Here is a 25171-nt window from a genome sequence, read left to right as displayed (position 1 = left end):
CAGTAGGCCTGAATTCCAAAGTCTTGGGTCCTGCGTCGGTTGCTGTCACCTCTTCCCTGACGGCAGGTCGTCAGGGGTATAAAAGATGCAGTCAACACCATTTTTTTCAGTCTTTCTTGCCGCGCGGTGCCCAAAGCAGAAACAGTTTGCAAGTGCCGGTCGGCCAACTCCTGAGATTTTCGTGTTCCAGTTTCAGATCCAAAGTCTTCATTAAAAGAAGTACCCTGTTGGGGAAACTTTTTTCTTGCTCCAGACCGATGTCAGAAAAAGTTAACTGTATTTCTTGTGGGAAGCAAATACCTCATAAAGGACTTTCATTCTTACTGTATTCCTTGCCTAGGCCCTGACCACGACGTTTCTAGTTGTCAGTTTTGTGCTAGATTTAACCAACACACTATTAAGCGTCGTTACGATTTTGCATTAAGCTATTTTGGGCGAAGATTTAATTATACAATGTCTGATAGCCATGCGACTACCAGAGTTCTTAAACGCAAAGAAGACAGGCAACTGAGGTCCAAAACCGACTACAAAGCTTCTAAGCAGGTCGCCGGTTCTCAGTGAGGTGCTTTCGCAGCCCCTGACACCCGCTACTTTAGAGTCGCAGGCCGCTACTGACTCCCACATGGTCGGCCAGGCCGCTAGAAACTCAAGGTATTGGAGCCTCGGAAATTATTCCCTCAGATGGGTCCGAAGCCACTGAGCAGCATTGGCTTCTGAGGGTTATTCAAACCTAAACAATTGTATATTAAACCGACTTCAAAGGCAAAGACTAAAACTCCTTTAAAGGCAAAGAAAAAAGTTCACCAGCCACATGGACAGGCCTCCATGCCCAAAAAACAGATACTCAAAAATGGCCGAAGACTTTATTACCTTAATCAGGGGTTCCCATCCCCCTCCTGATAAGAGGCCTAGGCAAGAGACAGACTATGAATCTTCAGATCAGGTTTCCATTTCTTCTGATTTCTCTTCTGATCAGGAATGTTCCCCCCAAGGAGGACTCTGATGCTGAAGAATCAATTCCTTCAGCTTCTTCTCCTGAGGACTACTCTTTTGGGGAAACCTTGCATACCATTAGGGAGCACTTCCACTGGGAGAGCCAAGATTTTTCAGAATCTAAGAAGAGGCTCAGAGACTTCCTTTTGCTAACTCAACACAGGCCTCTAGCTATTCCACCTGTGTTAGACATTGTAGATGATGTGTTCTCAGAGTCTAGTCTGACCCCCTCCTTACCTCCAGCTCCTGATAAGCCGGACAGATACTGCAAGGACCCTGACTCATAAATTTCTTTTCAAAAACCCTACTGCAGACCCAGAAACTATTTCTCAGGGTCCCAAAGGGGTCAAGGCTTCCACTGCAAAAAACCCGACCCCCACTGACAGGGATTCTAGGGCACTGGATAGATGGGGAAAAAAGATTATCTGCCACCTTAGCTATAAGGGCCTTAAATTGCTAGTTTCATATGCTCAAATATCAGCAGTATATCATGATACTGCTTAAACAGAAAATTATGGTAAATTCTGAATGTGCAGAAATCAAAGAAATGCAGGATTTATTGCATGCAGCTGAACAAGTTGGAAAGCATACTTTGCAATGTGGTTTTGATTCTCTGGAGGCCTCCTGCAGGGCCACTGTTATGGGTTCTGTCATTAGGAGGCAGGTTTGGTTAAAGGAACAAAATCTGCCTGATCATGTTAAAGCAAAATTATTAGATGCTCCATTGCAACATGATACTTTGGTGTTAAGGCAGAAGAGGTGTTAAAGAAAATGGAGGGCAAAGCTAAATCTATGCAAACGGTCAAGGATTTCTTACAGGTACAGCCACCTAGATTTAGCATACACTGGCCTACAAAGAATTGGTCCTTTCCAGTCTCAAACAGACCTCAAAGGGGCAGATCCAGATGCCCTAGAGGTAGATAACAGCTGCAAGGTTCCTACAGGTCTAAGCAATGGGGTGCTTCTACCTCCAAAGTTGGAGAAGACAAATCACAACCATATAGGAAACAGTCCCAATGACTTCCCCCTGCCTGCACCAAGCACTTATCTTCTGGCAGCACCCTTAGGGGGAAAACTAGCACTTTTTTCTCAAAATTGGCACATAACTCAGGACAAATGGGTTCTAGACATAGTGTCACAAGGCTACAAGTTTCAGTTCCATACCCTGCCAAGGGCAAACGGTTGTCCAAACCTGCCAAAAAAGCAATGGGCAGAGGCTCAAAAACAAGTCGCAGCTCTCATGGACATGAGGGGCTATTCAACAAGTGCCACAGCAAGAACAGGGACAAGGATTTTACTCAAGACTGTTCTTGGTACCCAGAAAGGACAAAGCATGGAGACCAATACTGGACCTATCTATTCTGAACACTTTCCTGGATATACCAAAATTCAAGATGTTGACCTTGCAGCAGCTTCTGCCCATGCTGGGCAGCAAGGCTTGGCTCGTGACTTTAGACCTAAAAGAGGCATGTCCCAATCAGACAATCATGCAGAAGATACCTCAGATTCAAGGCTGGCTCAAAGCATTGCCAATTCTCTGCACTGCCCTTTGCTTTATCTACTGCGCCCAGGGTCTTCACAAAGTGTCTGGCACCAGAAATTGCTTACTGCAGACAGAGGAATGCAAATATATCCTTACTTGGACGACTGCCTCATACAAGCAGAGAACAAGGACATTCTACTACAGCATCTGATGTTTGTGAAAAGACTTTTAACATGCCTATGGTACACAGTCAACAAAAAGAAATCAAAACTAGTACCCTCTCAAAAGATATTCCTGGGTGCAAGCTTAAATACAACTGCCCAGATGGCTTATCTCACTCCAGACAAAGGTAACTGACTACCTATTTCAAGGAAATGGCAACAAAAACCTAGTTATCTGCAAGAAAAATTCTGCAGGCTTTGGGCTTCATGGCATCCTGCATCTTACTAATACCATGTGCAAGACTGCATATGAGGAAAATTCATTGGTACCTAAAAAGTGTCTGGACACAACATTGCCACAGCCTGGAAACAATGATTACTCTCATTCCCTGCCTGCAACAGGAGTTTCAATGGTGGGCAAAGGCTTGTCACCAAAACAAGGGACAGCAATTCTCACTACCCCCAGCCAGGCAGAGCCTAACGGCAGATGCATCAGATTATGCCTGGGGGGCACACATGGCAGGAAGAGGCATTCAGGGCACCTGGTCCACAAACCAAAGGCATCTACCTATCAATCAGAAAGAGATGCTAGCTGTTCAAAATGCCCTGACAGCCTTCAAGGACCTACTTCATCCAGGACAACTACTGATAAAGACAGACAACACCACGGTCATGTGGTACATAAACAAGCAGGGGGGCACTCATTCTTACCCCCTTTTGCAGACTAGCCATGGCTTTATGGGACACAGCATTGACTTACCAAGTTCATCTGCAGGCACAATTCCTGCCAGGAAAGGAAAATACTCTGGCAGTCGAACTAAGCAGAAACCTCATGGATCCCCACGAATGTCACTTGGATCCACAAGTCTTCAGCATGGTAACAAAGAAATGGGGACGCCCGGACATAGATCTATTTGCCTCCCCTCACAACAATCAACTGAAAAGATTCTGCACAAGGACCTATCAGAGACGAGCTTGGAAAGTGGACACCTTATCTTTGGACAAACCTATCAGTAAATGCCTTTCCTTCACTGCCTCTCCTCCCCAAGGTACTCCTAAAGGTCGGACAGGAGAAACCAAAAATTATTCTGATTGCCCCAGACTGGCCACGCCAGTACTGGTATCCGAGCTTACGGAACTTGTCCCAGTGCCCAGCCTGGACCTTACCTCAAATACCTAATCTACTGTCCCAGCAAAACAATCAGATTCTGCAAGCCAACTCAGGACTCTAAACCTGGCAGCATGGCGGATAATGTAGCCATACAAGCCACACCTCTCAGTAAAGCTGTGACAGATGTCATTTTAGAAGCCTGAAGGCCTAGTACTAAAAAATCCTATGCTGGGAAATGGAAGAGATTTTGTGCTTGGAACCAAGCTCAAGGAACTGATACAGCTGTCCCAAATATTCCTCAGATTTTGCGATACTTAACTGAGATGCTGGACAAAGGCCTATCTTTTTCATCAATCCATGCCTCTGCCATTTCGGCTCATTACAATACAGAGCCACCACTCTTTTCTCATCCTTTATTAAGGCAGTACCTCAGAGGAGCCAAACACTTAAGGCCTCCAAGGAGAATGCCAATACATGCATGGGACCTCAATTATGTCTTGGAAAAACTCACCTTACCTCCTTTTGAGCCAGTTGCTACTGCGGATATAAAATCTTATCTTGGAAAACAGCTCTGCTCCTAGCAATAACTTTTGCAAGATGAGTTTCAGAGCTACAGGCTCTCATGGCTGTGGAACCCTTTATCATTTTTTATCCAGACAGGGTCTCTCTGAGAACAAACCCCACATTTATGCCAAAGGTGGTATCCATTGTAGTCCTAAACCAAACTATTCATTTGCCAACTTTTTATCCAAATCCACTGAACAAGGGGGAGAAAATTTTGCATTCTTTGGACATACACAGACAAAAGTTTTCAGAAAGGCAGAACAATTACTAGTGGCATATGCCGCAGCATCACAAGGAAAGGCCATCTCCAAGCAGACTATTTCAAAGTGGATAGGTCACTGCATTTGTTTCTGCTACTCCCAGCATGGCAAACCAGTGCCTAAGGGCATTAGGCCACATTCAACCAGAGCTGCAGCCACTTCTGCAGCCTTTCTCAGGGGAGTACCAACCAAAGACATTTTAGAGGCTGCTACTTGGAGTTCAGTGCATACCTTTACAAAACATTACAATCTGCCTCTTCACTCTAAATCCAGGGCAGGCTTTGCCACTGCAGTTTTGCATGGCCTCATAGCCGCTTCTAATGCTGTTTAGCTCCAGCCCCACCAACCATAGCTTTGGGACTCAGCCCAAATGTAATGACTGCAACAGTGAAACACGAAGAACATAGTACAGTTGTGTACACTTACCATAAATGTAGATGTTCGAGTGTATTCACTGTTGCAGTCCAGGTTACCCACCCGCCTTCCCCCTTATCTTTGCTGGAACTTATCTTTACTTCTCTAATCTATACAACCTAGGTGGTGTATTTGCTTATAGATGAAGGTAAAGCTTATTTTGGTGCATGTATGTTTTATTTACATATGTTTAGCCTACCCTTTTGGGGGCACCTGACATCTGGGGCAAGAAAAACTAAAGAAAATGGCGTCGGCTGCATCTTTTATACCCCTGGCGACCTCTCCTCTGGGAAGAGGCGACAGCTACCGACGCAGGACCCAAGACTGGAATTCAGGCCGACTGAGGGCAACCTGCCAGCAGGATAACCCAAATGTAATGACTGCAACAGTGAACACACTCGAACATCTACATTTATGGTAAGTGTACACAACTGTACTCTATTTCCCCTACTGCTCCTGCTGAGAAGAGACTCCTTACTACTCCTAACTTATTTCCTGGAAATAGAGGATACACAGCTGGGCAAACTGCATAACAGAAGACCACCTTCTTCCTGTACTCTAGCCTTTACTGCTTTAGGTCAGGAAATGGGAACCACACCTTACTTTGCTAGTTACATGTCTCAAGTTTGTAAACATACCTTAAAAAGTGTGTGATTATGCTGATATTGTTTCCAGGGCTACTGCTTCAGCTACAGTCTTGAGAAGATCTGTCTTTGTACATAATCAGAAGTTTTCAGATGATTTAAAGTTAGAAGTTTTGAATTCCTCCCTAGACAGGGATATGATGTTTAGGCCTTCTGCTCTGCAGGTCCTCAAGCAGTGGAATGAGAAGGTTTATTTAATGCATGGCATTTCTAGGATTTTAAGTTACCAGGTTTTTCAGTTCCAGATGCTGTGCTCCCTTTAAAAGACAAAAGAAGCAAGCAGTGCCTCCTGCTAACAGGTGATCACCTAAGAGATGATAGGAGAATACGAACAACCCCCAGAAAGTGAGACGCTTTCCAAAGAATTCAGTACCAGCCTCAAAATGACTTGTCAGAAACACTTTTACCTACACCCTTCCTCACTCTTTCCTCTGCATCTCTCTCCCTTTGACAGGATCTCATCCCTACTGCTCTGATTGTCTCAGACAAATAAGTTTTGAAAGTTATTCTTGGGGGGGTTACATTAAGCAATGGATAGAAAAGCCCCCCTCCTTTCAGGGGGTTCTCTCACCTTCCCAGTCAGAGTTGTTTCCCCAAGTGCTGCATGACAAATGTGAAAGAGCTTTTACTCCAGAAGGCTTCGGGTTCCAAAGAAGGAAGCTTTCATGGAGACCAGTTTTGGATCTCTGACAAATCCTTTTGTGTAGATTTCAAAATTCAAAGCGTTGACCCTTCAGTGTTAACTCTGGTCCCAGCCTACAGTGTAGTGTTTAACCTGAGATCTCCGATGCTGATCAGTCGCATTCCCATAGCCAGTAACAGACATTTTTAAGATTTTGCGTATCTAGGTGACATTATCACTTATTTGCATTACCATTTGGGCTTTCCACTGAACCAAGATTGTTTACAAAGTATGTAACCCAGATATTAGGGTTTTCACATTTTTCCTCATTTAAACTTAATTGTCTGTACATGTTCTTTTACAAGATGTCAAGAGTCCTTAAAGATATCTTCTCTCATAAACTGTCTGGAAATCCAGATAATTATGCAAAATTAATTCTTCACACACATTTGTGTTTCTAGGTTGCCTAATAGACCCTGTGATGCAGAATGCCTTAAGAGAAGCTGGATTTGCATCTGGAAATTTCTAAACTTTTCTTGCCAGTCTCAGGTCACTGCTTGAATGTTTTTTGGGGATATTAGGCCTCTTGGCATGATTCTTTTGATTCAGTTTGGTAAGCTACATATGAAAAAGATTCAGTGGTACCTCAAACATGTGGACCCAACAGTCTTGTCCCCTGGAGTTTCAAATGTCAGTCTTGGGATTTATAAAGTCAGAACTGCACTGGTGGAAGGATCAGATGACACACAGTTCAGTTCCCCTTTTTTTACCACCTACCCTAACAAAATTTGTATTTATTGATGCCTCTGATTTTGCTTGTGAGCAGTTTTGGGGGGATGAGTAAAAGTACAAGGAATTGTAGGCCAGCTCAGATGAGCCAAAGCAACATCAGTATCAGATGTTGGCCGTGATTCATGCCATAAAGCCTGTATGTTGGGGCACAGGTCCTCTTTAGATCATTACAGACAATACTAAAGTGATGTAATACATAATCTCTTTTTCTGGGAGGAGTGCCAGTTCATACCCATCATCAATGTCATCTGGTAGCGATAGAGTTATTCAGTACTCCTGAACTATTCAGACATCTTGCTTACTCTCAGAACAAAAAATAGTGAACGACAAGACAAGCAAGTCATAGGCAAGACCCTCATGATTGGAAACTCAAAGGCAGTTTCCAAGAACTGAGCAGTTTTGGGAACACCTCAGAGATATGTTTGCCTTCTTTCAAAACTAATCGGGTACTGTTCCAGGATGTCTTGCAAGCAGTTCTGGAGAACAGATGCTCTTCCATTTTCCTTGTTAATGGTGAATGGTGTTCCTTTATGCATTTCCACCCTTTCCAGTGATTTCCATGATAATTCTGAAGATTGACTGTCCAAAAATCATTGTGGTGACTCCCTTCTCTCTCAGACTTAACTGGTTCTCCCTTGTGCACTTGGCCTGGGGCCACTGCCACAAGCTTCCTCACAGACTGGCTCTACTCACACAAAACAAGTGAAGCTTGATACATCCCAGCATCACAGAACTTCAGCTGACTCCCTGGACATTACAATTTTTTGATACCTTTTAAGCACTTTTTTCATACAGATGTGCAGAATCTGCGAATAAGAAATTGTATTGACAAGTAGAAAAAATTTGCTAGTCTGTGCCTAGCCACTAACCAGAGACCCATCAGGAGTTTGTACCACTGGTGGCAAATTGGTGAGTTACTATCCTCTGGCCTATTACTCCTCTATAAAGGTTCATGTTGTGGCCATTTCAGCATGTCTGCCCATGGATCCATCTCTTTCTTCTTGGTTTATAATGAAACAGTTTTTGAACACCTGAGATGACCTTGTAACATGGTTCCTTCTTGGGATCTCAATTCTGTTCTCAGGAAATTGTCACCCTTTGAACTTGCCTGTCTAGCTGTCATAAAGTTCCTCACTTGGAAATCTCCTGCTTTTGTGCTCTGACACGTGCAAGAAAAAATAGTTGCAAGCTCTTTTTGTGGGAGAACCCCATCTGGTATTTCACAAAGGTGGCGGCATTCTGTGTATAAACTCTTCTTTCATGCCCAGGATTGGTTCAGATTTCATGCTGAATCAGACCATCAGTCTTCCTGTTTTCTATCCATATCTTAAAAGTAAGGGAGAAAATGTCCTACATCCTCGTGATGTGCATAGGCAACTCTGGTAGTATCCTGACAAAGTCCTCTAGGAAAGCTAACTAGTTATTTGTTTCCTATTTAGTATTGAGAAAGGTCAACCCCTATATAAATGGTTTATGTCCAGGTAGTTGTCTTCTGATGTTTTATTACTCCCACTTTGGCAAATCAGTTCCATTCCAATCAATGTTAAGGCACATTTCATATGGGCCTTGGCTTCTGTGATGGTATATTGGAAAGGGGTGGACTCCAAGTTAGACAGCAACTTGGTCCTATATTAATACCTTTTATGAAGCACAAAAAAATCGGGCTCCTTTTCCAGGTCCAGAGTTGCTAGTGTTGACCACTGGACCCTTTTCCTTCCTCCTTCCTCCTTCAAGGTTGAATAATCTAAGGCAGTCTACCCATAGGCTACTGTAGCAGTGAGAATGATGAACCTGATACACTTGTGCAGGTTGCACTTGCCCATAACATATGTTTGAATTCTTCACTGCTACAGTAGCTGTGTCCACCTACTAACCCACTCGCGGGTTAGAAAGCTAGATTTTCAACTATTTCTTTAAGTTCAGGCTAAGCTCCTCATTTTTAATAGGGGATAATTGTCATTAATACTTTCAGTCTTGGCTAATGTAGCTCCTTGCAAAAAAAAAAAGTCTAAACCGTGTGGGAAGGGATGAAAACTTTTGGAAGCTGACTTGTTGCGGAATCCTTTTCAAGGTACAGCCCATAGATTACTTTTAGTAGTAAAGAATTTGAGTATCTATTATAGGAAAGTGCAACTTGCACAACTATACTTTCTCTGTGTGGCTGGTTGTTGTAGTAGTATTCAGTACATTTGGGAAATTAGCCACAAGTGGGTGTCTAATGTGTATAAGCATAACCAGCATAAGCCGGCTACTCTCCAGTGCAGAAGCAGATGCATACAGAATAAAAGGGGTAGTCAAAGCACCATGTTCAGTTCAATTTTGTTTCAGGCATCTACTGTATCTTCTTGTGACATTCAGTGGTCATCAGTGTGGTACCCCCAGATCCACAATTTGTTTTCCCCCCAGAAAAAAAGTATTCCATTGGGGAAATAGTTTTCATTGCTTGTTTTATATTAAATAATTTTGCTGGTGGCCTATATTGTAGGGAAACCTGTTTCCTGGAGCATGCCTCATGCAGGCCTGTAAAGCTTTTTTTTTCAGTGGTGTCTCTGATGTCATTCAAATACTTGCCTTATATGCCTTTTCTGCGTAGGAAAGTCATACTTTGTAGTAAGCTTCTAGATCTGAGCCGGTTAAACGTGGAAAAATACATTGTTGAAGTAGGAAAGCTTTTCTTGGTGCTTTGCTGGCACATAAAAAGCTAGGCCATAGTGCAGGCATTGCATTCAGAGTTGAATCAGCCTTTCTCTACTGCTGTGTTCAAGTTTACAAATAGTTACAAAAGAGCATCGGGCCTATATCACATAGTCTAAGTATTGCAACTTCGAACACGTACTGTTTGAACCATTATGTTCGAAATTAAAAAACTTGGACTGTGGATAAAAACCCCAAAAAAAAAAAAAAAAAAAAAAATGGAAAACAAAATAGATTGTTTTAAGCAGGGGTGCAAGCCCCCCTGCACCCCCACTACTGAAATAGATTGCACCCCATTGAACAAAATGGAAACCTCCGCTTATGGAGATTTCCATTGAAACGCTCTAACCTTTACAAATTTGAACTTATGGTCATGACCATATGATGTTCGAACTTGTAAAAAGTTAAACTGTGTGATAGGAACCCAAGAGTATCACCATGTAGCAGTCTGTGAAGGCAAGATGTTCAGAAAGGACTCTGCCAAAGAGCAGAATCCTTCTCCCTTCTTGTCAAGTCTGATCAAGGATGCTGTAACCAGATAAGTTGCTTATGTCTTGCCTGACAGTTTCTGTCACTGCTAGCGGCAGACAGGGTGTCAAGCTCTTAACGCATCCTTATAGACTTAGTTCCATGTGTCAGGATAGCAAATATAGTTTTAATGAAAGCAACTGAAACGGGTATTCCTGTAAAGATTGTGGTAGTCAGTGGTACATTTTCTCCATCTCCTTTTGCTCTTGAGATTTGTCCTTTGGTCATGAAATGGAGTCTCCCTCAGTGAAGCATCTCTGGTAGGTGAACCTGAGCAGACTGTCTTCCTAATCAGTCTTGTCCAGTAGATCTTCCTAATCAGTCTTGTCCAGTAGAAGAAGACATCTTGGAGGTGTATCCTAGCTCCTCCTTTTTATCAAAAGGGAATTTTTGCCTTTTCCTTAAGTTGCTAGCCACAGACTTAGCTTCCCCATGCTGTACCTTTTTCCTGTTATTGCATTTATTTGAACACTGTACACAGACCTCTCTACTTAAAGTGCCTGGAATCTTTGCTTGTTTAACAAGGCCTGGGCCTGGAAAATTTCTTATCTGAGTGTGTACTAGTCTCACTGTGCCATGACTTGTTGTTGGCTGCTAGTTAGCTATTCATTCGTGGTGCCCAGCCTATCAAAAGAAAGCAAGGACTCTCCTGAGAAGAGTCCTGATAGGCGGTAGCATTAGGATGCACCTCACAGATTTTCTCTCCTCTTAGACATTCATTAGATGATGCGGAAGACCATATTCTCAAGTTCATCTCTCCAAGATGCTTCATTTAGGAAACTCATTTCATGAGAAGCAGTTCAGATGAGAAATATAAGGTGATCAAGTTCTGAAAAGGAAAGCTACATAGGCATAGTTCTGGACTCGCCAAAACCCATTGCTGTACTTTTTGTACCTGCTGTGTTTGAGGCCTTCAAAGATGGTTTTGCATCAGCTTCTTTAGAGCCAGAATCTTAGTATGCCCCACCCCCCAGAGCTGTAAAATCTTGAAAAAATTGTGTCCAGCAGGCTTCTAGCTACCTGCAACAAGATGCTCATGTCAGATGTGGCAGTGGTCTCTCTGGCCACTTTGTGTCTGTTTGCTGTAGGTCCTATTACTGTATTCTTTGTTTTGAGCGATTTTGATTTCTACTGCCAGACCCCCATGACTGCCATGGGAAGATCTTGAAGCAGATTGAGGAACCGGCTTCAGAGATTATTGGTGAAATCTTGACTGTTCACTTAGCCACAGATATTCATAATTATTATTGATTAATGATTCTTAGTACTTCTTGCAGATGACCCAGCAGCTGGCCTGAATTTCAGAGCTCTGTACCTTTCAACTGCAGGCTTGACACTTCATCCTTCCCACCCATGTGCTTTGTAGTTTGAGGGGCATTGATCAGTGCCATCTTAGTTTCTTTGTCACATTATGTGCCACTGTTGTAGTGGTGTTCTGGCAGTTCATTTAGCTTTTGGAATGGACTAAGTACTGCATTTTGGAAAACTGGCTGTTGTAGGCTATGACACGCTAGCTAGGTATCTGATTCTGTAGGAGAGAGTTAATTTTATTGATGTGGGTAAACTAGTGCCATAGATAATTTCACTGCAACTCTATTCTGCTTAAGTTTTGAGCATGTTGTGCCATGGACCAAGGACACCTGACTACCTTCGGCTAAAAACTTTTAACCTAGGACAATCAAGCCAGGGCTGAAACTCTTCAGAGTTCATAGCACAAAAGGGTGTGCATGCCTTCTCTAGGACATTTCTGACTGAGTAAATCCATTATTCTAACTAAACAAAAAGTGTTCAGAGAATCTCCTGGAAGAAGAAGAAGCATATTGGAAGGCTGATGGCAGTCTATGAACAGCACCATTGTCAGTGAAGCACCTGTGCAGCCCACTTACCTAGTGTCTGTTGCTGCCATAGCCATTGGCAACTCTCTTTTTAGAGGCTGCTACAATTTCAAATAATGGGATATTCTTGTGGGCTGAATTCACCCTGTTGCTGTTATGGTTTGAGACCTTTCAGTGTACCTTGGGATATAACATCATCTGAATCTTGGATAGTAAAGGGAAGGGTGGAATCCCCATGCTGTTTGTATGGTGAGGGTGGCACAGTTGATTAGATTATCTGGTGTTTGCCAGTAACCACATGTCTTCCTGATGTTCTCCGGTACCAAGCTAAGTAGTTCAAGCCTAAATGCACAGCCACCAGCGTCTGTTAGTGTGGACTGGACAGGGCTTGTTTCCTGTTAACTTCCCAGACTTCCTCTGAGGATCTCTTCAGGTTGACCAAGATTTTGTGGAGTTGAAATCTAGACAGTCTTGCCGATTTCTCAACAGCCTCTTGGACAACATAATAGGAGAACCTTCCACAGGGGAAGGTTTCTAACACCTCTGACTCTGAGGCATATGAATTGGCTTATGAAGATCTAATATCTCCTTTATTTATGCATTTTTGTACCAACACCACCTGAACCTTCTTAAGCCCCCCACCTCCAAAAATACACCTCTTTCTTTGAAACCCTTAATAGAATGAATGAGATCTGCTTTTAAGAATTCGTGAGATAATTGTTTCTTTACCTAAGTGATTGTAAAAAAAAAATGCCTGTATGATGCTTGCGTTTGCCAATTATTTTGTTTTGCTCTCCACAAACACATGGAAATAGCTGTCTGCCATTAACTGAAGACTAAATTTATGTCAGCATATGTATGTCTTGGAGTTCTGGAAAGGGTAAGTGTGTTTTATGCAGTTAATGTTTCTTGCTTTCTTCCAGGTCACAGAAGTAGTTATGATCTATGATGCAGAGAAGCAGAGGCCTCGAGGTAATTGTCTTTTTTTTCTGTGTCTGAGTCAGTTAAATTCTTTGCATTCAGATGGCAAACTATTCCAAAGAACAGAAATGCTCAAAATTCTCCCTTTTGTATATATGCATTTCATAGGTGGTGTTTCCTGGTATCTCATTAGGTGAAATGGTTTGAAAAACTAGAAGTCCCTCACCCATTGTTTTCCTATATGTATGCTTTGAAGTTTTGAATCATCTTTGGAATGTAAATTTCATTTTTCACTTTCCTGTAGCTAATTTTAATCACGTGAGTGAATATTGTCTCAGTGTTTGCTTATGCAGTCGTGTCCCCCCAAAAACTGAGAATTTTTAGTGCTTTTCTTTACCCAGACTTTCTCATCTTTGTCATTTGCTGTCAACCTCAGAATCTGCTGAAATTTCTTCATTTTTTATTATCTTTTCAATGTTTCTCTTATCTAGTTTTATTTTTATGGCAATATTTTGCATTTTTAATGCTTCTCCTTGAGGTACTGTAGTAATGCCTGGGGAGATAAGGGACTTTTCACTGCTACTCCCCTATATAGCCCACCGTAAGTATCCCAGTGTGCATGAGAGGTCGCATAGGTAAGAGTTTTTCATGACAACCCACATCATAGGACACCTGGCAGTTATCTGCTTCAACCTGTCCTATCCAGCTTAATTCTACTAGCAATGCAAACCTATTCCCAGATTCAGGTTGCCATTTGCACAGTTGGATGAGCATCTCCTAAATCCCTTTTCTGTTTCTGCATGATCAAATGTGTACCTATTTAAGTACGTCACCTTTTCCACCACTGTACTGTAGTTTAACCCAGTGTCTGCTGTGTAATGCACAAAAATGACAATTTTTTCCATAAAGTTAACCTGTAAACTTGTTTCCTTAAAAAATAAGAATCTAATCTTTTCAATGCAAGTTGCTTGAGGAAACGATTGTAAATTCAGCCCCGGCCATGACTCAGAATTATTGTACATTGTCCCCATCCCTCGAATGGCTACACAACTTGATTATGTAGTCTTAAAAACTGCAGGGGGAAAAAAGTTTGTCATCTGAAATATTTACACTTTAAGTAATCTTGTAATTTTTAAGATTTTTATATTTTGTTATGGTTAAGGTGTTAAGTCTTAAGTTTTAATTTAGACCATAGTTTTGTATTTTTATTGGCATATTTAAGTGTTTCATAGTAATTTATAGTAACGTTAAGTGCTTTTCTGTATGTGAATTGTTTAACTACCATTAACCATATCTTTCTAGATTTCTCTTCCTTAGGTATTTGTGATAAGTTATCACACAGGTACAGGCCAGTTCCACAGTCTGAAGAGGGACGGTCTTTGACAGGGTGTAAACGAAGTTTTGATGTTTCCTGTTAGCTATACATTGCATCATTTTTTAGATGTGTGGTGGTAATTTTTTTCAGGTCAGAGTAGAAAAGCGTGTTATACTTTCCTTATTTTGAAGCAGGTCATTTTTCAAGATGCATGTTGAAATGTTATTGACTGTCAGTTCTTGTGGTTGCTTAAATGGTGGTTTCTGTGTTCTAGAATTGATGCAGCTGTGTAAGTGATATAAAATTTATGACAAAGTATACTTGTAAAGTTCGATTTTGAACCCTGATTTCTCTCGCTATATATATATATATATATATATATATATATATATATATATATATATATATATATATAATTTTTATACATTTCTATATGTATAGATATATAGATGCAGATGTATATGTGTGTGTGTGTGTGTGTGTATATATATATATATATATATATATATATATATATATGTGTATGTATATATATATATATATATATATATATCTGTGTGTGTGTATATACACATATATATATATATATATATATATGTAAAAATCTGCATCTGTCCTATTCCCATATTATAGTATTCTTAGTCTGGGATTCTCAGCCTCAGGCGACCCAAATGTCTAGCCCTATACAAAAGCTTAAGCCTGGTTGCTGAAGGTCTGTAGGATGTCACACTTAGGTCCATAAACCAGGGACCTTAAATGCTATGTCTGCATGCACACACCTCAGAAGTTTTCAGCCGCAGTCGAACGTCAGATTGATTGCATCACTCCTGTACTATTGAGATGTCTAAAGCTAAGTAATCCAGATGGGGATTTCGTTTTTTTTTTTTTTGCTATTGCTTGAGCTTGGTTTGCTGCCCCCCCCCCCCCCCCCCTTTAGCCGATGTCTGCTAAGAAGGGTAAATGCCCATGCGGGTGTCAGATTCTGCATAAAGACTCTGTATTGTTTTTGCCTAGGCTGAGAACATGACCATGCCTCTTGTGCAATTTGCCGATTCTTCATCCCAAAGACATTCAGTAGCCATTTGGCCACCCTTAATCTTTACTTACAAAACCAGAGGCTAAAGAAATTGGCGCTTAGGATGAGTCCAGAGTCGGCCGCCCAGACAGAGCCTCCACACAAAAAGGCCAAGTTGTTATGGCCTACTACTGCTTCTCCTCCACCATCGGACAGCTTCCGATTTAGGAGTCGAGAGACGTTCATTAGAGCCATCTACTTATTTGACTCCCCTCAAGAAAGCCACTTCTGAAGTAGTGGCCTGCTCATCCACAGAGATGGCTCAGACATCAGTTTCTATTGATGTCTAGGAGGAACCAGGTCTTGCTGGACGCCCGACTGGGATACCAAAAGCCGAAGACTCAGCTCCAACAAAGGCTCGTGAAAGTAGGCCTTCTCCCAGGACTACTCCTGTGAAAAGGGAACAGAAAAATAAGTATCTGTCTCCCTCAACTGAGGGATTAACTCTGACAATCCTCACTCAATCCTTGACACAGGCCTTCATGGCCCTTAGGCCCTCGGCCTCTGCTACTTTAATCCATCTTCCCACTTCTCATGTAGGAGAAGAGGAGGAGGAGGTGGTTTACTCCTCATCATCCGATGAGTCAGTTAATAACTCATCACAAATTGCATCTCCTTTGGAATGCAATTCGGCTGATGAGTAATCCATAGAAGGAGACTGTCCCCCAGAGGACGTCACATTTGGGGAGATCATTATCAAATTGAAAAAAATATTTCAAATGGAATACTTCCCAAATGACTGAAACTCAAAACAGATGCTTTGAATTACTGCAAGTAGAATCTTCCTCTCCATCTGCCGTCCCACCAGTTATACCCGCATATCTTGATGCATTTTGTTCAGCATCAAAAAATCCTGATTCACAGCCACTTGCCCCTAAGTGAATTGACCGTTTCTACAAGGTGCCTGATGAGTAGACATTCCTGGTGAAACCCCCCCCTGGCAGGCTCGGTAGTGATTGTTGTATCCCCTGACAAGCAGTCAAGATTAATACCCTCCTCATCCCTTTTACCTACTGACAAGGACAGTAAGACTATGGACAGGATAGGCAAGAAGGTTTATGCCTCCTCTACCCTAGCTTTCAGAGCTGTCCGCTACCAATCTCATGATAAAATATGCCTTGGACTTAGTATCTCAAGCCTCTACTCTCCTGTCCTCCTTGCCTGACTCCCCTAACAAGACAGAGGTAGCATCAAAATTGTTCCATGCTTCTCGAGGCTTCTGCAAGATCTGCTGCTTAAGCATCAGTTCTACGCAGGTATTCTTGGCTTCGCCTTCAACCCCTGCCGGAGGACTTGGTCCAAAATTTGATGCCCCTTGTGACCACAGCCTCCTGTTTGGGAAACCATCTGCAGAACTCCCTGAAAACCTTCAGGAGAAAAACAAGGAGCTTCAAGATATTAAACACCTTCTGGTGTCCCCATTCCTAAACACTACAGGAATTACCTAGCCAAGACTGCTTTTGTCAGGAGGACCCACTCTCCTGTGCTACTCCTTCCTCTTACAGACATAGGAAAGGAGACAGACCACTTCCAGACCAGCTTCCTCTCAACTTTCCCAAAGATGGCCCTTTCATGACGGAAATGGCTCCAACAACACATGACTGCCTTGCCCACCTCCCCTGTCAAGCCTGCCTTTTCCACTGCCTACCCCTTTGGAGAACTATTACCACAGACCTCTGGGTTCTGGCAAAAGTAGGAGGGATATTTTCTTGGAAAGTAAGACCCCCTGCAAGGGGCATTCCATTCCCACCCAACTATCAACTACACCTTATTCCCCACATCCTAAAAGATCTTCTGAACCATTGAACTAAAGAACCCGTCCCTCCAGGACAAGAAGGAAAAGTTTTTCGCTCAAGGTTTTTTCTAGTACCAAAAAAGGATGGCCCTTGGATGCCAATTCTGGATATGTCCTTTCTAAACCTCTTCCTCAGAGTTCCATCTTTCAGAATGTTATCCCTCCAGACCCTTCTTCCACTATTGCCAGCCCAGGCATTTGTAGCCACGCTAGATCTCAAGAAGGCCTTACCTCCACATCCCCATAAAACCCTCTCACAGAGGGTACTTGCGTTGTACTGGGCCCTGTTCTCACTTTCAATTTACAGCCCTTTGGGTGTATCTACTGCACCCAGGGTGTTAACAAAATGCCTGCCCCAGCAGTAGCTTATTGCAGAACCAAAGACATTCAAATTTATACCTACCTAGACGACATCCTCAGTCTTGCAGAAAGAGGGCACCCTAAAAAAAATCTGCAGTTCACCATGTTTCTGCTACAAGGGTTGGGGTTCACCCTGAACCTCACCATGTCATCCGTAATCCCACAGCAATACACATTTTTTTCTGGGATGCAGGATCAAAATCCTTGAAGTAGCCTTCAGGGGATGGGGGATATAAGCCTCCCAGCAGGGAGGAAAAATGCCACTAGTAATACCCCTTTGGAAGCAGTGATGCGGTGGTACCGCAGTGTAACAGCTTTTGAAGTGTGGTGCACCCGAGAGTGTGCTTTATTAGATGTAGATTACTGTTTCCAAACAGCAAACACGGAACCAAACCCACACTACTCAGCTGTGGAAAGAACTCCCAGAAGTGCCCACGCCAACCCTTGGTCAGAAAACATGGATTCTGCCCAAAAAAACGAATTGAACACACAAAGACGAAGACAAAAAAGACGCAGTCAGAATCTCATAGGAAGTCAATCACATTTATTCCAGCCATCAAAGCTCAGTTCCAGATATACAAATTACTGTCTTCAGAGATATCTTCAGTACAGCTTAGGAGGAATGCAGGATCAGAACAGACCTGATGCAGACATTCCTCCCTCTGCACAAAGTTAGCTGCCTTACTGCTCACTTCCAGGACCTGATCCAGGTACAACTATCAGCAAGATGATTCCTATGCCTTGTGGCAGCCACCATTCTTACGCTGCCTTTACCCAGGATGCATATGAGAAAACTGCCGTGGTATTTGAAGAATGTGTGGTCCCACCATAACCACCCTCTAGAATTTCAGATCCCATTCTTACCCTGCTTGAAAAGAGAATTAGGTGGTAGATGCAACCAGTTCAAATTAAACCAGGCCTTCCACACCCCCCCCCCTCCCCACACACACCCGCTCAGTACATGCCTACAGATGCATCAGACATGGATTGGGAGGCTAGCAAGAAGGGTCTCAAGGTGCAGGAGGTCTGGCACCCTACCCTCTGGGAAAAACCTGTCAGTGTGGGGGAGATGACAACAGTCCTTTCGGCCCTGAAAGCCTTTCTCCAAATCCTGTAACCAGGTCCCCTTAAAATCTTCAGACAGTACCACAGTCATGTGGTCCTCAGCAAATAAGGAGGGACCAAGTCCTATCTGCAATGCAGAATAGGAATACAGATTTGGGACCTCGCCTCCAGAAACAACTTATGCTTGCAGGGAGCCTACATTCCATCCCAAGACACTCAAGCAGATGTTCTCCACAGATCATCCTCTCAACATTGAGTGGATGTTGAACAGAGAAGTTTTTCTAGACATTATCCACCAGTGTGGCATGCCTCAAGTAGATTTTTTTTGCTTCTCCCACAACAGACATTTGAATAAACTGTATCAAGGTCCTCTTCCCACTAGCCTGGAGGGTGGTGGCCTTCAGCATTTCAAGGAAGGGATGGTTTCTATAAGCATTTCCCCCCCTTCCCTCTCATTAAAAAAAAGTTCTCCTGAAAATCGGGAAGAACAAACCAAAAATCTTGCTGGTGACTCCCTACTGGCCAAGGCAGCATTGGTTCCCTCTATCTATCTATCACCAAGGGCAGTCACCCCAATCCCACCCACAAGGTGGGACTTGCACAGTAGAAAGGAACACTCATTCATCCTTGCCTACAAATGTCCTATCATTGTGGGTGATAAACTTTTAATTCCCATCAGGCATCACTTCTCTGAGGACGTGCTTCCAGTCCTGAGGGAGGCCATACCTATTACAAGGAGATCTTAAATTTCAAAATGGAAAAGATTCTCCAAATGGTGTTTCATAAAACATAGATATTCCTTTCACTTGTGTGTGAACTTATCATGGTTGGTCTTTCATACTCAGTGAAAGTCCACCTATCTGCAGTCTGTGGCTACTTATCCCTAGATCCCCCTCTACTATCCCGGCTAGATGTTAAATTGTTCCTGAAATGACTCTTGCACATCAGGCCACCAAGAAAACCCATCCCACCACCTTTGGACTTGAACTTTGTCCTAATAAAACTCAGACGGGCTCCATTTGAGCCAGCCAGATCTGCAGCACTCCAAATGTGTACAAGAAAAACTGTTCATGTTAAGTTGTCTATCTCGCCTTCATTCTTGCTGGATGGGTTCGGAGCCGACCTTGGCTCCGACTCGGCCACTCTAAAAGCTCGAGAGTTGGTTCCACCGGCTCTAGGTTCCCCTTATCCCACAATGCTAGGCGTGTATTACCTCAGATCTCGTTTGCCGCTACAGCTATCGAGACGTGTTGCTTCACCGGCTTCAGGTTAGTGTAGGAAATAGTTTAAAAAGTTGATTAGAAACCCTTTAAGTTAGTTTCCCATACAGTTTCCCCTTACCTTAAAGGTCTTTTATCCCTTTAATCTAGTTTTCTTTATTTTTTTACCTTAAGAACTTATAGTTCTTCCCTTAGGCCTTCGGGCCTTCCATTCCCTTGGAGTGTGTGTGTTTTCTGTAGGGACTGTTATAAATTAAAACTATCTATCTAAATTTATTTGGTTAAGTTAGTTTTATTTTAGTGTTTAGTGTAATCGGTGTGTGTTGTGCTTGTGTGTGATTACACTTGTTCCTTGAATTGTCTAAGGATTCGAAGGTCTCAGGCTTCAAGAAGTGTGACTCGTGCTGTCAGAAAATGTCTCTGACAGATGGTCACACTTCTTGTGTTTACTGCCTGGGACCTTTACACCTGCAGGGACTCTTGTGCTGTATGCCATGGCTTCAGCCCTAGAGTCCTGCAGGAAAGAAAGAACAAGCTCATCTTAAGGGGCTTGCTTAAGCCTGAGGGTCCCCCTACTGCTACTTCGGGTAAACCCTCTAAGGCTCCTAGGTCCTCGACTCCAGCTACAGAGTCGACGCCTAAGGCTTCGAAGCCTACTAAGACATCGGCTCCGGCTGGAGCCGATGAGACTCTATCTGCTACTTCTGTGGCTCCCTCGGCTCCGGCTGGAGCCGAGGTATTGGAATTTTCTGAGTCTGCTCCGATCAGACCATCGGAACCGACATCTAGAAAGAGGTCCAGGTCACCGTCCCTTGGCTCCGTTCACTCGGCTCCAGCTTCTCCCTTGCTGTCTGAACGGAGCCATAGATCTCACTCCTCTAGATCGAGGCTTTCGGATCATGACCTTCAGAGGGTAGTGCGTCGACTTCTTAAGTCCGAGGCACTGGCCCAAATGCTTCAGAGCCTGACTCATCAGTCGATGCTTAACCCTATCCCTCAAAATGTTCCTCCTCCGACTCCTTTGAGCTCGGAGCCGGGGCGTTTCGGAACCGAGACTGTGGTAGCGTCGGAACCGATACAATTGTCTTCGGTTCCGTCGTCGGCTCTGATTTCTTCCTTGGAAGAATCTCGGCGCCGGACTTCCCTCGTCGGCTGTGAGGGGGTGAGTGGCATCGGACCCTTGTCTGACCCCGCTCTCCCTCTCGGCACTTCGGCGCTGGTGAGTTCGGCTCCGACATCGGCCTCGGAGCCATCGCTGTCGGTGCCGAGGGAGGTTTTCAGCTTTTCGGAGCGGGGACCTTTGGCTCTGCCTGACAGGGGTGCTTTCGAGGTCATGCGGAGTGTGTTGGAACCCGGTTCAACTCCACAGTCGGCTCCGTCCGTTCCTCCCTCTTCGGTGCCTCAGGTTGTCTGCTCATTCCCTCATCCCAGACCGCAGAGAGCCAGCTCCTCAAGAATCCCCTATGGGGATCTCATCCTCTTCCGAGGCCTCTCCTGAGTTGGCAGGGGAGCCTCCTAGGAAGAGAAAGTGCAAGAGGAAGCACATAGACTCACCTGAGTCTGTCACCTCTGACACGGATTTAGAGGATTCCGAGGGTTCCCCCCGTTCCCCTTCTGAAGATGTCTCCTTTGCAGACATTCTAGAGATCCTGAAACAGAGGGGAAATTGGCCGGCCCTTAACCCTTCGGAGGATGAATCTGTGTATCTTGAGGCGTTTGGCTCTCGCCCTTCCACCTCCTGGGTGTCCCCCCCCTTTGACCCCCTCATGCAGGTGGTAGCTAAAAAGGCTTGGACGGCTCCTGCTCTGTGGACCCCACCCCCAGTAGACCTTCAAAGTTTATCACAGCACCAGCAGATAAGCAATTTCGACTAAGGGAGTTTCTGTGGATGCTATGGTGGTAGCTGCCGCCACTAAGAAGGAGCTAGCTGATCCTTCGGTGCCTGTCCATCCTCCTAACAAGGAATCTAGGTCTATGGACAGGTACGGGAAGCGGATGTTTTCGTCAGCGACCTTTGCCATGCGTTCGCTGAACTACCTCTGTCATTTCACTCGTCTTCAAAGAGACTTGATCAAGGAAGCGAGTGAGATGTTAAAGGATCCTACAGCTGCGGGTTTTCAGGATAAGATGAACGCTCAGCTGGCTACCCTAAATTCTATAGCTAACTCCTCCATGCGCCTCCTCTCATATGCGGCTGATGGAGCGAGCAGAGCCGCAGGGACAGGTGTGGCCTTACGCCGGCATGCCTGGATGCGGCTATGCAATTTTGCAGACCCCTTTAAAACGTCTTTCACTAATTCCCCGTTTGATGGATCATCCCTCTTTGGTCCTCAAGTGAAAGAAACCTTGACGAGGTGCGAGACGGATGGCAAAACTTTCTGCCGTCGGAGTCCGTTTTTCTACTCCTAGGCCTTACCCCAAAGGCCAGAAAAGTGGGAAGATGTGGTTCCGCAAACAATCTCAAGGGACTTTGCCTGAAGCACAGAGTCGGTTCCCCTCCAGAGGCAGAGGAGGGAACAATAATGGTAGACGTCGCCCTAGGGGCAGGGGGGGTCCGCAGAACCAGGGCAATCGAGAAACTTTTTCCGATAAGCCCTTCCAGCATCCCTGAGGTGTTGCCCGACTGTCCACCTTCGGAGGCAGTCGGGGGAAGATTGTCACTGTACCCAGAAGCCTGGCGATCCCTAACTCAAGACAAGTGGGTACAGTCCATCATTTCCGAAGGCTATTCCATTCCGTTCTTTCGTATTCCAAATCAATCAAAAAAATCCCTTCCAGATGTTCCACCCGCTCAAAGGGATCAAGCAGCGTTGGAAATTTCAAAGTTGCTTGCAATAAGAGCCATTCAGCCAGTGCCAGCAGACCAGCAAGGATCCGGAATCTACTCCAAGTTCTTTTTGGTTCCAAAGAAAACAGGGGACTGGAGACCCATTTTGGATCTCAGTATCTTGAACAAGTCAGTCAAGAAAACAAGATTTCGGATGGTCACGCTACAATCCATCCTACCCCTATTGGGAAAGGAAAACTGGATGTGCTCTATAGACCTCCAGGATGCGTACTATCATATAAAAATGAACAGACCCTCCAGGAGATTCCTCCGCTTCAGGCTGGGAACCAGTCACTTTCAATTCAGAGCCCTGCCCTTTGGACTCACCACTGCCCCCCGGGTGTTTACCAAATGCATGGCAGTGGTAGCTTCTCACCTGCGACATCAAGGATTCCTGGTGTTTCCATACTTAGACGACTGGCTCCTCACAGCTCCTACCAAGCATCTCCTTCTAATAGCCAGAGACTACACCTTTCGCATTTGTCAAAAGTTAGGTATCTCAATAAATTGCGAAAAGTCTGTTTTGTCGCCTTGTTGTGCTATTACCTTCATAAGTGCAAATCTAGACACAGTCAACATGTCTGCGAGACTCACAGACCAAAGAATAGCAGACATACGCAAACTGGTCTCCCTTCTCTTCCACAGCAACAGAGTCAAAGTCAGATTAGTTCTGAAAGTACTAGGGATTATGGCGGCTGCTATCCCTCTACTTCTATTAGCCAGATTTCACATGAGAATCCTTCAATGGATGCTCTTCACACAATGGTCGTACCAACAACTTCCGATGTTCCACACCATTATGATTACGCAAGCATGCAAGAATCATCTTCTTTGGTGGATTTCTTCCCCCAGCTCTTCCTGGGAAGACCCTTTGTTCCTCCCCCTCCGGTTGCTACTCTGACAACGGACGCCTCCCTGATCGGGTGGGGGTGGCATTATCAGGGCAGAGCAGTCCAGGGCATATGGCAACCAGACGAACGCCACTTGCATATAAATGTTCTAGAGATGAGAGCAGTGCTTTTAGCGTTGCAAGCCCTCCAAGACTCTCTTCCCTTGGGAACGATAGCAATTCAGACGGACAACATGTCTATAGTGTGGTATATCAACAAACAAGGCGGAACCAGGTCCTATCCCCTATGTCGAGAAGCACTCAGACTGTGGCAATGGGCGATTTCTTCTCAGCGGTTTCTGATTGCAACGCACATCCCCGGGAAGTCCAATCTTATCGCGGACAAGTTGAGCAGAGCTATCCTCATGCCTCACGAGTGGTCTCTGAAAGATTCTATTTTGGAGAAAATTTTTCTCAAGTGGGGTCAGCCTTGCTGCGACCTTTTTGCTACTCCTCAAAACAGCAAGTGCAGAGATTATTTCACCCTATTCCTGTTACCAGGCCAGCCCAGCAGAGACGTTCTAGTCCAAGTTTGGCCCCGGGGACTTCTGTATGTATTTCCTCCCTTCCCACTAATCTCTCAAGTGATACAGAAAGCTATCGCTCAGAAGGCCTCATTGATCCTCATTGCTCCTTACTGGCCTCGACAGGTTTGGTTCCCCTTTCTACATCAATTTCTGTTGGAGCAACCTTGGCATCTGGACCTAGTTCCAGATCTTTTGATCCATCAGTCGGGTCAGTTACATCGCTGCCTCCCCTCTCTGAACCTCACTGCTTGGTTCCTCCAGTTCCAACCTTAGCCAGGCTTCCTCAAATATCTCACTCTGTTCGAGATATTTTGATAGCTTCCCATAAATCTTCCACTCGAAAGATTTATCTGAGTAAATGGAAACGTTTCGCCTGTTGGGCTCAAGGAAGGGACTTGGATCCTTTCACTGCTCCCATCCAAACGGTTCTGGATTTTCTAGCTGAACTTTTTCATGCAGGTTCATCTCCTTCTACTCTTAAAGTTCAATTGGCAGCTATATCTAACTTTCATGTGGGCATCTCAGATTCTGCCATCATGTCCCACAAGCTTTGCAAAGCGTTCTTGAAGGGAGTTTTTCTCCTCAAGCCTCCGATAAGAACTCCTCCTCCTTCTTGGGACCTTAATTTAGTTCTCACATCTTTGATTCTTCCCCCTTTTGAACCTGCAGCTTCTTGTTCAATGAAATTGCTATCCTGGAAGACTCTCTTTCTGGTAGCCATTACTTCAGCTAGAAGGGTCTCAGAACTTCATGCACTCAGCAGTCGACCACCCTATCTGTTGTTTCATAAGGATAGGGTATCCTTACGGACCAATCCATCCTTCTTACCTAAAGTAGCCTCTGTGGCAAATCTAAATCAAGACATAGACCTCCCTGTGTTTTTTCCTAACTATTCTAACAGGTCTGAACAAAAATTGCATTGGCTAGATGTTCATCGTCAATTGAGATATTTGGACAGGACCAAACAGATCAGAAAAACTGACCAGTTGTTTGTTTCTTATGCAGATGGTAGAGAGGGCCTTGCAGTTTCTAAGGTATCACTCTCCAGATGGCTAACATCCCTCATTTCCTTTGTG

At 44.1% G+C, this 25171-nt stretch overlaps 1 protein-coding gene across 5 annotated transcripts in view; it reads left to right on the top strand.

Moving 5' to 3' along the window:
* The window catches only part of DAZAP1 (DAZ associated protein 1), an 827692-nt gene that overhangs the window by 183313 nt on the left and 619208 nt on the right, over positions 1-25171 (top strand). For all 5 annotated transcript variants that reach the window (XM_044053999.1, XM_044054003.1, XM_044054000.1 and 2 more), the window contains exon 3: positions 13025-13073. In XM_044053999.1, the coding sequence (XP_043909934.1) occupies positions 13025-13073 (49 nt within the window). The remainder of the gene's footprint in view (positions 1-13024; positions 13074-25171) is intronic.

Source organism: Protopterus annectens, chromosome 13.part0 (genome assembly GCF_019279795.1).
Source record: "Protopterus annectens isolate FY-2018-M chromosome 13.part0, PAN1.0, whole genome shotgun sequence".
In the NCBI taxonomy this organism is placed as follows: Eukaryota; Metazoa; Chordata; order Ceratodontiformes; family Protopteridae; genus Protopterus; species Protopterus annectens.
The sequence above is the reverse complement of the archived record's forward strand: the minus strand, read 5'-3'. Positions and strand labels throughout refer to the sequence as shown.